The sequence below is a fragment of the Colletes latitarsis genome, chromosome 5 (genome assembly GCF_051014445.1).
Source record: "Colletes latitarsis isolate SP2378_abdomen chromosome 5, iyColLati1, whole genome shotgun sequence".
In the NCBI taxonomy this organism is placed as follows: Eukaryota; Metazoa; Arthropoda; class Insecta; order Hymenoptera; family Colletidae; genus Colletes; species Colletes latitarsis.
Window position 1 is genome coordinate 30,926,811 of NC_135138.1, and position 12,164 is coordinate 30,938,974.

The 12,164-nt window shown below is 36.3% G+C and overlaps 1 protein-coding gene across 1 annotated transcript; it reads right to left on the bottom strand.

Moving 5' to 3' along the window:
- Positions 1-38: 38 nt before the first annotated feature.
- On the bottom strand, positions 39-11,064 carry LOC143341954 (sodium-dependent neutral amino acid transporter B(0)AT3). The gene is made up of 14 exons (XM_076765393.1): positions 10,871-11,064; positions 8,646-8,915; positions 8,072-8,267; positions 7,258-7,373; positions 7,051-7,158; positions 6,893-6,976; positions 6,456-6,617; positions 6,239-6,349; positions 5,770-5,971; positions 5,488-5,690; positions 5,205-5,406; positions 4,852-5,011; positions 4,508-4,771; positions 39-4,272 (listed from the first exon to the last, which is right to left on the bottom strand). Exons 2-14 carry the CDS (start codon positions 8,829-8,831, stop codon positions 4,074-4,076), a joined length of 2,193 nt encoding a protein of 730 aa, XP_076621508.1. The 5' UTR covers positions 8,832-8,915; positions 10,871-11,064; the 3' UTR covers positions 39-4,073.
- Positions 11,065-12,164: the final 1,100 nt, after the last annotated feature.

A 12,164-nucleotide genomic window follows, 5' to 3' on the forward strand; every position in this document is an offset into this window, starting at 1 on the left:
GTTTATCGGAAGGATAATAAAGTAGAAGCAATAATAAATCCGTATTCACGCACGGTATTTATTTTAACATTCAACTGACAACAATATATATATGTACAGCTTTACGTATACGTAATATCGGTGTATATACTCATTGTAATTTCTTATTTATTTTATTGCGCAAGCTACATCGACGTTTGGCTACCTGGTACGATGTATCGTTAATAAAATTTCGTTAATAACGCGAATCATTTTTGGGAACTAGTGTTACAGCCTACACTCTCGTATCTGTTCGAATACACAACCTTCTTATTTCACATTTAATTGCATCTTAAGTATGGATGGACACACGATTCCGTACATATGTATCGAACTCGATAGGTTATAGAAAAGAAAACAACGAACAGAAGCAACGAAAACCAATATCGAAGAGTTTCGCTATGAAGATCGATATTTCATTTATCATTTTATTGTTGACTGTGCACCTAATAGTACTTTAATGGTATTGATATATTTCATTGACACCGTACATTCGCCTTACTGATACCGACGAGAAGTAACACTATCTGCTGAACCCTCATGGAAACGTGAACAAATTCTAAATTACATGAGTCACAGTGCAAATGTACAATTATTCAGTTTTTAGTTGTAAATGAAGAGAAAAAAAAGGTACGAAAGTAACAATTCTTGATTATTATCAAGAACAAATAAACATTAATTAATGTTCGTATCATTTACAATATGTCCTCCACTAGCAACGTAAATGATCTTAAGTATAACCTTAAAATCTTAAATCGATAATATCAAATAAGTAAGTAACGTGTTCGTATAATTTTTTTCGGAAATATAGTAGCTTCTACATAATTGTATTCCAAAATCAAAGTGTTATTAACGACTCTGACTTTACGTAATCTTCATATCGAATTAATTGCGTAAGTCGAGGACTTATTGTACTTGATTCTTTTAGATTACACTGGTCAACGACTATGTGTAATATTGGCTCTAGATTTTCTAAAACTAAAAGTAGACATTTTGTAAACTTATGTAAATATTCTGGGTTAACAAAAACATAGAAATCATTTCTTTCCACGTTATTTTCTATTTCAGTATTTCTAAATCATAAGGAATATAAAGTATCGTTTAAAATTTGTTGACCAGTGTAATTCGAGCCAATCGATGACAGTAAACATTGCATATAACTTATTGAGATATCGAGGAAGACACTAATAACGCAGCCACTCAATGCTCGAGCTCTCGATATCGAAAAACGAAAATCCATCCCAGCGGATTATTGTCTGACATATTCGTATATTTCGTATTAGACGTAACGCGTACGAAACATACATATTATTGTGAAAGAAACATTTGTACTATTCATCGTAAAGGAGATTCTTCATGTTTTACGCGGCAGGTTCTTATCTCCCAGTTATTGTCAGTTTATAGATTAAAAGACACTTCAACAATTATTTACAGCTCATCTACTATATACGAATAATCATAATATGCGAGTATAAGTAAATTACTAATCGATTAGGAGCAACATAATTATTGTCGGGTCGATCGTTTGAGTCGATAACGGGATCTTAACAAGTATTATTATTAACGATTGTGTATATATGTATATAGTATTATTATTTCGTATTAAATCACCCTTACGTTATTATAGTTTAGCACCTTCTTGATAAACAAAGAAACGGGTCTATGTGAGTGGTGTATCTTATTACCAACAGAATGTGCATGACTATAAATTTCTCGTTCTTATCGATAACCGATAGGACCTATCATTGATATTACGAGTGAGTTCTACGGTTCCTTCTCGTCCAAGTTTTAGTTAGACTTTTGTTTAGATATGACAGATTTGTGATCAACAATTTGTTAGAAAGTGGTAAGACCATACCCAAAAGCGCGCATACAAAATAGAGAGATCCGGAAGTACAAATAGACGTGATCCGAGCGCATCTCGCTACTTCTCTAGTTTCCGCTATTAAACATTTCTTTTTATCGAAGGAATAGATACGTTTACCCTTCACGCGACTCACCAATTTTAACAAGCATCAATAATTTTTTTCTTTTACACTTACAATGAATTTCCATTTGTCGGCATTGATTTTTAAACAGACGTACGTTAAACAACTCTTTCTTTTTTTTTTTTTGTTAGAACGATTTATTGTGTAAAGTTTATCTAAAAAATATCCTATCTTACCCGCGCGATACAAATATCGTATTAAAAAACGTAAATTACAACTTAACGTATAAAATATATTTATATTACATATATTATACACTTAACGTACGAAAATATCAGAACGAAATGCTCTCTATTCCTTCGATTCGACGCGCCAGCTCTCGATTTCCATAGGCCTCGGTGAATGTGCAAGAAGTGCAGTGCAAACGTTGATCTTATTGTCGAATTCCTCGTTAATTAATTCCAATGATTTTTTTTTTTATTATTGTCGCGTTATTTACTCGATCCTCGAGTACTTAAGAAATTTCTTATTCGCCTTATAGATTAGAAACGCTCGTCGCCGAAATTGACGAGCCGACGCTATAATTTTCAAATAAATTTACACGTTTGATATATCGTTTTTTGATATGCGTTCGTCTCATCTTTCCCTTCGATCGCTAGCGGTATTACTTTCGACACGATGAAGCTACCGATCGTGTGCTGATCAATTCTCTCTGTCCATCGAGTGCTTTTCGTAATACGATTACTCGATACCGGAAATAGTTCGCGCGGTATTCCATCGAAGTTGAATTCAAACCAATTTTCCACTATCATTTATAAAGAACAAAGTTTTGTCTGTCTAGTTTTTCAATCGATATCGTTAAACAAGTGATCGGTGAAACATTAGAAGTCTGCTAAATACTAAAACGCATCACACGTGACCAATCCTTGAAAAGGGATCTTGTTAAAAATTTTTTACAGAATTTTTACTAATTGAAACAGCTACGAATCGAAAGCATCCAGAGAATCAATCAACGAAGTAGCACAGTGTCTTACCAAATCGAAAATAAATATAACGATTCGGGAACGTCCTTTTTTTTTCACGCCCATTGGACGGCTCCTACGCTAAATCTTATACGTATCTCACATTATTTGCGATCGCTAAGCGGTAAAAGTGTCTCGTTTCTAATTTTAACATTATCCTATTTTATTTTTTTTTCTTACGATTTGCGATCTGTCGCAAGGTTTTACGAATACGCATTGCAAATGCTAAGATGACGCGTTACGCGTTAAATGGTTTATACATACACGATACATCTCGCGTTCAATGTACAAAACATTGTCAGTTTTAACAAATTTTCCTTCGTTACCTATTCTTTGCTGGACTATCTTGTGAAACTTAAATAATTTTATATTTTTCTCTTTCTTTTTCTCATTTAAATCGTTTTCGATTTTTAATATAGGCAGATATATAAAATTTGTTTACGTTACTGTTACAATGCAGTCGAAACGAAAAGAAAATCAAAGCGTGGTATTCGATGAACTCGAGATGTATCGTATACATTCACGCAAGCAAAGAAACTGCAAGTTTAACTTGAAAACACACATTATGTATTTTCGTATAGATAGAACTTCCAATTTCTTATTTATTTCTATCCGTCTCGTTTGTTCTTGTACGTTTCATTGGGCGTCTCCGTTTACGATCGATCTTCTTTAGTTAATATTGACATATGTACGCGTCGTCAAATGATTCAGAGACTCGTAAAACAGCAGAAAGTCACTCTTAAAAATGAAAAACAATCATCGATAATCAAAAGTGACCTTTCACTTTCTTTAAAATGTATTTTATATTTTTTTTTATTCCAAAATAATCGTTTATGAACGAATTTGGCAATGCTACGATGAAACTGTATATCGAATTATATAAACGTCTCGAGAGTAATTGACACGATGTATCATTGCAGCATCCAACAAAAGCAAAGTAAAGAGTGTCGAGTATCGGATTTAAACCGCAATGAAAAGTCTAGTTGCGTTCGAATTAAACGCCAATTCGTGAAACGCCCGGCATCGAATAAGAAAAAAATGCTGTCGTTCGGTCTGTGAACCACTTAAACACATATTATTCCAACGTGATCGACGATAACCATTCCTAGGTGAGATCCTCGTCGTCGTCGTCGCTGGGGCCACCGGTCGGACAACAGAGTCCCTCCGAGCCATCGCTTCTTATACAAAATAATAAAGTCTCGGCGGGTGTAACTTCGTGGGGCACGATACCGTGAAATTCTTTTAAATCGGCCGCTGGGAACCAGGCTTTCTCGTTATCCTCGATTATGAGTATTCCAAACAGTCTAAACAATGGGTCAGGTTTAAATTAATGCGTAAAAAATGTTAAAATGTGAACGTTTTAATGAAAAGCGTCGAGCAACATTTTAATAAAAAATTTAAGAAGTTTCGTTAGCCGCGATACAATGATTTTGCCAAACAAAAAGGAGTTTACTGCTTTTCATAAAATTCTGTCACGCGTTTAAAATATTGTTTTAAGTTGTACACATACGGGACGACCTAAAAGAAGAGAAGTTTTACCTGCAGATAGCAACGGTTGGAATCCAAAGAACGGATGCAAGAATGAGAACACCGATGAGAACCAAGGACCACATTGGCCATTCCTGTCTCTCCGTGACGCCTTTGCTGGCGATCCAAGCTGGATAGCCACTTCCGTCGACTATGATCTCCACGATAGAGGCAATTAAAATACTCAGCATAGCCAATGGGCTGAGATATTTCCAACAAATTAGCCAATAAAGGCCTGGACGGTTGCCAGTCATCAGTTCAATATCATCGGCAAATCTAAGGACCAAAATAATAACGAGGATCGAATTAATAATTGTGTCGAGAAGGGCAGATTTTTTACGATATTAAAAACATACCTCTTCAGACCGTACACGTACGATACTGCGATGCACTCGAAGAAGGCGATGATCAGCAGAGGAAAATTTCCGCTGAAATTGTCGAACAGCACGAAGACGTAGCTTCCAGCACCGTGAGCGAACGCCATTGATATAGCGCAACAGACCAAACAAATTCCGCCTAATTTGCGAATGGAAAAAGTACCGATTTACACTTTAATCATGCAGAGATCGCGATTTACGCTATCGTTCATAATTCACCGGACATTTTGATAAAATCCATGACATACGATACTTTATAATTTTATTTTATAATTTATTTTACTTCCGTTTAGTGTCCGGTGACTTATGGAGCGTATTGTAACTCCACTGACCTGTGAGTATTTCTTTTCGTAAGTTCGGGAATAGTTTCATGTCCACGATACTCGTAACAACGCCCTCGAGGGTACCAAATTGGGAATCGATGCCCAACGTGAACAACATAAGGAAGAACAATATGGACCAGAATTGAGCTCCAGGAAATTGATTGATTGCTTCCGTGAATATAATGAACGCCAAACCTGTGCCCGATGCTGACTGCAATCCAATCGTGAAAAATAAGGTTCAAGCATAATACGTAGGACAATCTACGATGTATTTTTAAAACAAATTACTCACGTTGTCCAATTCCTTTTCGAGATCGCACTCGGGTAGCTCTGGCATGATTAAATTGTCCAACGTTCCATTTCCTGTCGTAACGTTCAGAAGCGTACCACTGACCGGTATTTCCATCGGTATCTTATCCAACTGTCCGAAAATGTTGATAAGCGTGGCGTTCCTGTCCGACAGGCACTGTTCGTAGACCATGGTGGCTTTAAATCCTGCAAACGACGTTCAAATATTTATACGACGATTCGTTTATCGTTTATTAAAACTCGAGATAGAGAAAGGAATAATTACCGATGATAGAGAATACGACTATCCCCGCGAACATCGAAGTAAAGCAGTTTGTGAAACTGACCATAATAGCGTCTCTGTAACAGTTGTTGTTTACAGGATTGTAAGAGGAGAACGCTATTAGACCACCGAATGCCAGACCGAGGGAAAAAAATATTTGTGTGCCCGCTTCCAACCACACCACTGGATCCGTTAATTTCCACCACTGAACGAATCGTGTTATTTATTATGGGAAGTTATTTTACCTTATTGTACAGGGTTTTCCAATTAGAGCAAATCGACCAACAGAACTCACAATTCATCGTTGTTAACTGAGATGAAAATATCAAATTATCTCGTGTATGTCACCGAATGTATATCAAAATGAAACAAACACCATCTTTTATAGTTTTCATTTGATCTCAATTTAAAGTTCTATCGATATCGTTGGAAAATCCTGAACGAAAGCTCACGCTAATGAAGCAAGCTGTACCTTTGGAGTGAACAGATGACGTAGACCGTCAGACATGCCCGTCAAAGTGACGCCGCGAAAGAAGAAAATAATCAGAACGATATACGGAAATGTGGCAGTCACGTACACGACCTATAAACGACATTTAAATTTACAAAGTTGTTCGAAGAACGGACCGGTTAAGTCTTGATGCAATCGTAAAAACGTGCAATGAACAGTGAACGCGTTAAAGGAATACCTTCCCTGAAGACGCGATTCCCTTGATCATGCACATGTAAACGAGAATCCACGCGATCACCAGTGCCAAGGCAATCTTCCAATTGAATGCTTCTGGAGTATCGATGTCTTTGGAAATCATCAATGTTGTTCGATACCAGAAGTATTGAGTGGGACTACTGACCTGTAAAACGAACGTCATTCGCAGCGTAATCGTTTTTATTAGCCCTTAGTTACGTTAGTCAGTCCGAAGCAATTTGAGTTACCAAAAGTTAATCGAGTTAATTTTTAGGTACCTTCCCGGCACAAGAAATATTTTATATTGTTTTCCGTAAGCGAACGAGTTTAATTTTTATACTATTATAGAAAGGAGGAATATCAGTTTTATACAGTAAAAAGAATCTTCATAAGGAAAAAATTACGATGACAATTTTGTTGAAATTATTCGATCGATCTTACCACACACTCTGGCTCTGGTGAATACGATCCATTTTGAAAGTATACGTTGGGGCACTCTGCCCACGGTAGCTGTGATTGAAAACTCTAGAAACGAAAATTATTTAGTACGTTCGATGTACGGCGAATACAAAATGACGATAAATAATCTGACTACTCACTTGAACGAAGTAAAAGAGGCACCAAGCGATAATAGTGTTGTAATATAGAGCTACGTTGAAGGAAACTACGGCACTACTTAGTCCTATACCACCCATATAGGGAGAAACCTTTGACAAAAATGATATATTATTTGTAAAAATGTTCGTAAGTTTGTTTCGATTGTTTAACGATATTCTACAATATTGTATACGTTGTGCAACATTTACCTGATTCCACACACCGATAGCACCCTTTCGTAATCTCTGGCCAATTGCCAGTTCCAAATAAAATATGGGAATACCCTCGATTGCCAGCATCACGAAGTACGGAATTAAAAATGCACCTGTTCTCAAAATCATGTAAAATTGAAATATAGTCAAGTTATTTTTTCCACAATGTTGACTTTGTATTAATATATTGATATGTGATATTTTGGAAAGCATTTACGAATGTATGTAAAATTATATAATATTACGGTGTTCTAGAAAATACTGTGCATTTCAAAATGTTTATTTATGGACGATATTAAGTACGACGATCTGTCTTTGGTCATTGTTCTGAAAGGAATTCTTCTGTAATATTATACTGGTTTCTTGGATGAACAAAAAAAACATTGCTTATTCTTGTTTGACTACACTAAATCTATACTATACGCTGGCTGAATGATAGTTTAAATTATAGAATTATACTTTCGGTTCCAATAACAATAAACAAAGTACACAATTAATTGGTGCAGAAAGAATTTTCCAATAATTTGTTAACTATCCACTTTCTAGAAAAAAATTCAGTACGGGCGAAACTTTAAATGTTAATAACTTTTTAACGAAGCCTCCATCCACAAATTAGTATTCTTGATTTTCGCCTTATTTTGGCCTCTAGAATTCCCATTAAAATTTTTCCCTGCATACTACATATCGATAAATATGTCGAGAATTACTAAAATTGCGCAATATTTTCTGAGACTTCCCAATACATAGATAAAATTGTTAACATTTATTTCACTTCCGTTTCAGATTCCTTTTGTTGGACGTACAAACCTACCTCCGCCATTCTTTTGAGCAAGATATGGAAATCTCCATACATTTCCCAGGCCCACAGCATATCCGACGGTTGCCAATAGAAAAGTAAGCTTACTGTCCCAATTTTCCCGTTCGTCCTCCCCCGCTTCCGGTCGGAAAATTGTTTTCCCTTCGTTACTGCCGAGCTTACTACTCTCACCCCCGTTTCCCGTTTTCTTCTGCAATACAAGGTAATATCCGGTACCAAACAGTTTCTTTGTAAATTACGTTGTGCAACAATGAATTCCTGTCTTTTAACTGGGATAAATTATAAAGGATACATTAATGGAATTATAAGTAGAAGCTTCAGCTTTTAAAATTACTTCAAAAAGATTAGTATGTAGTTAGGATAGCCCAAACATTGACTGGGCTATCTTAACAATACTTTTTAAAATTTTTCACATTTTAGAGATACGAATTTATTAATACTTCGCGTCGCAAAGACAAAATTCATGATTTAATTATAACTTGATTCGATTTCGTAGAATTTAAACTTCAAGGGTTATTAAATTATACCGGATTAAACTTTTTCGATCGATAAATTTTTGAAGATTTACCTTCATGTTAGGACTGGAGTCTTCAAAGGCTGCGTTCGTGGCACCATAATTGACAGTGGTGACATTCTTCCTACTCTCCACCACTAGTCTGCCCCTCATTTCTTTCATTTCGAGTTTGTCGACGCTTTTTTGGGGCTTTAAGTCGCGAGAGCTTTGCCGGCGGACGAGATGGGCTGTATTCGCCATTCTTAGTTTCTATCGTACTACCACGGTTATTGTTTTCTTTGCAAGGATCAAACGGAAATACCACACGCGCCTATGGACTCCATCCTGCAGGGAAACGTTCTTGTTGCGATTATCCATCGTTGTTGTAATCGTGGAAAGATGTATGATTTTAATACGGAAATGTAGCAATTGATAGATTTTGGTAAAACTAGCTACGAAATTTAGGCGAATATGTGACATTTTCAGATGGAATTTAAAACAATATTCAAACGCTAGAATCATCAATATCATCGAAAACCTACGAAACGTTTTAACGTGTTCGATGATATATAAATACAAAAAATTAATGAAAATAAAAGATCAACATTCTATTTATCATTTTTTATGTTTAAATTTTTAACTCAGGCACACGGTAAATTGTAAAACATTTAACGACTTGAGATCAGAGAAGGTAATTAAATAATACGAGCCCCCTATCAACGACCTTTTAATATATGGAGTAATTAAGTTTCAAACTGACGTACGCATTTCGTTGCATACTTAAATCGCATTAAATCACAGTTACGTATAATGAGAGTTGAAATTAGTTCGATCGTGTGGGCAGGAAACTAAATTTCAGCACTTCGCTTTTATAACATTTCCGTTGTCTATTTATTCGTTTCATAAAAGTTACGTATAAGAAAAGAAAAACAAATGCGTTTCCAAAAATTAATTTCCGAAGAAACAATCTTTATTTCTATTCTCAGTCTCTTTTCTTACTGTGATAAAACACTTCAAGATATCATAGTCACAGCTCTAATCTTAGTTGCATGCAATCGGTACATTACACTCGTAACTTCTACCCCTTTCACGTGCACAGTGAAGAACGGATTTACTATGATCCGTAATTGGAACTTTACAATATTTAATACATAGTATCGTAACAAAATTCTTCCTTTTTACAACAGATGTGTACAAACATTTAAGTAACAAATTATTCAAAATAAATACGACGTTACTATAACTTAAACGTTTCGAGGAATTTAATACGTGATAATAAACAATCGGTAACAAAGCACTGTTAAACACTGGACAGAAACGTTTTCATAATTTTACTCAAAGGACGTGACACCGACGCTTTTTTCGTCGATAGAACAGGAAGGAGAGTGAGATGTTTGCCTTTCGGCTTTACTACGGCCCTGACCTCGTATTTGAGATTTCTCGAGAGCAAATCACGGAATCGTACGCTATTCTGCAAACGTGATCGTGTCATCGTGTTGGATTCCAGTAGAATTTACAACACTTTATTTTCTTAAGAGAATTCATACAACTTGTATTAGGTCGACCAAGTACTAGACTCTTTCTGAACATTCTTCAATATTGCAAGCTTTTATATACTATTGCTGGAGATAGGTAGAGGTAGGGACGATGGTCTAGGCGAGGTTCAGGATGAGTAAGAATTAGAAATCGTGATTAGGATGTTTGGATAAGTAATGTTTGTGATGTGACTGAGTAGTGTTTGTATGGTCGCGTTGGTCATCCAACAATCGAGTCGTTATAATATTTTTCTCTCGAGCTCTGTACCGATTTCATGAATGAAAAATTGTTCGATAACAGAACACACGTTACGAGAATTTATACCTGCACGCAACGTCTGCGCTAAAATTTAAACGACCGGTCAACGTCGATTCAATATCGGATAAAACATGTTGGGCGGCAATTTAACACGAGCGACGTGCACTGTACTAGTTTTCCCATTGACGTCACAGGTGCACCAACGAAACTAGTTTTCATTTTACCTGTCTCTACGCGAGGAAACGAAACGCTACGAAAAAACTATTTCGCGAGCGCGTACGGAATTTCGTTCTTTAAATTATTTTCAAGGAGATTCGACGTTGTTGCGTTCGACGGTTCCGTGGGAATTCAAACAACGAAGTCAAAGTGACATCGTTCGCGCCAAACGATCGCGAAGGACAACGATGTCGAGCGATTTACGCGAACGTAGAATCGAGCTTGGACGAGGAAGAAGACGGTGTATTTATCTTTTTGTCACGAATTATCGTCGCGAATTCGCCACTGACCTGCTGGGATGAGACGAAGAAACACGCGAGGGCCCTCCTTATGGTACGAGGAGCAGTTATCTACTGTGGCACCCTCTACTAGGATGAAAACTTTTGAAATCACGATATCTGACGGAATCAATAGCGGGCGCCGGCGCCCCAATGCCTCCGTGTCCTACAGACCGGAATATGCGTGAACCATTTTTGTCAAGAGATTGGTCGATGATCCGCGAATCGAGCGCAGGGAACTATGGTAAATAACTCATACTATTACAATAATACCATACCCCCGATTCAGGGGTGGGAAACACGAATATAATAATACAATCGCGTGTCTTACGGTCATTGAATCTCAAATACGTTTCATTGAAAATTGAATGCTCTTCGTAAATCCGCAGGCGTTTCTACAGAGTGTCCAGTAATTTTACGATCTAACCGTGCCCAATAGGGTAGAGCTACCAACATAGTATCACTTGAGATATCATATGTTATTAGTTCATATTTTTGTTAATAGAATTAATGAAATGGTAGCTTTGTAGAGGGTTGTCTCGACCCCTATAATCCGTGTCTTGCTTGAAGTATTTCTTATATCTTTGCATATTAAGTGCGTTCTGTAGTTCTTTGAGAATTGAGATTTTTCATAAATGCATAAACGTCTATGTGGGTGGTGCACTAAAAATGAACTATTTTTAGACGTATCTAAATGTTTCGTAATTCGCTTCTCAAAGAATAGTAGCTATGGCCTTGGAATTCACTTCTCATCGAACCTCTCTTTTGAAAAGCATATCATCCATGTAACTGACTCAGCCTTTAGAACTCTTGACTTTATCAATAGGTTTGCCGGGGTTTTTAAGGATTTTAATACATTAAGATATCTGTATTATACTTTGGTTCGGTTAGTTGGTGTTTAGAATAGATAGCACAGAAATAATATTATAAATGAACGTAAGACTGAGCTTTTAAAAACAAAAAACGAAAGATGAGATTGACATGTCTATTTACACTTACAGGTTCCCGCGCAACGTCTTCGTCTAAAAAATCTGCGATCTCGAAAGACAAATATACTTTGTTTCATTTTAATTTTCGAATTCAAACTACATACAAAATATTTGTTATATCGTCACAATTGGGGGAGATATTTGGATAGCCTTGTATAGGCGGAATATACTCTGTATATACAGGGTGTTCAACCAACCCTGGGAAAAATTTTAATGGGAGATTCTAGAGGCCAAAATAAAACGAAAATCAAGTATACTAATTTGTTGATGGAGGTTTCGTTAAAAAGTCATTAACGTTTAAAGTTCCGCCCGTAATG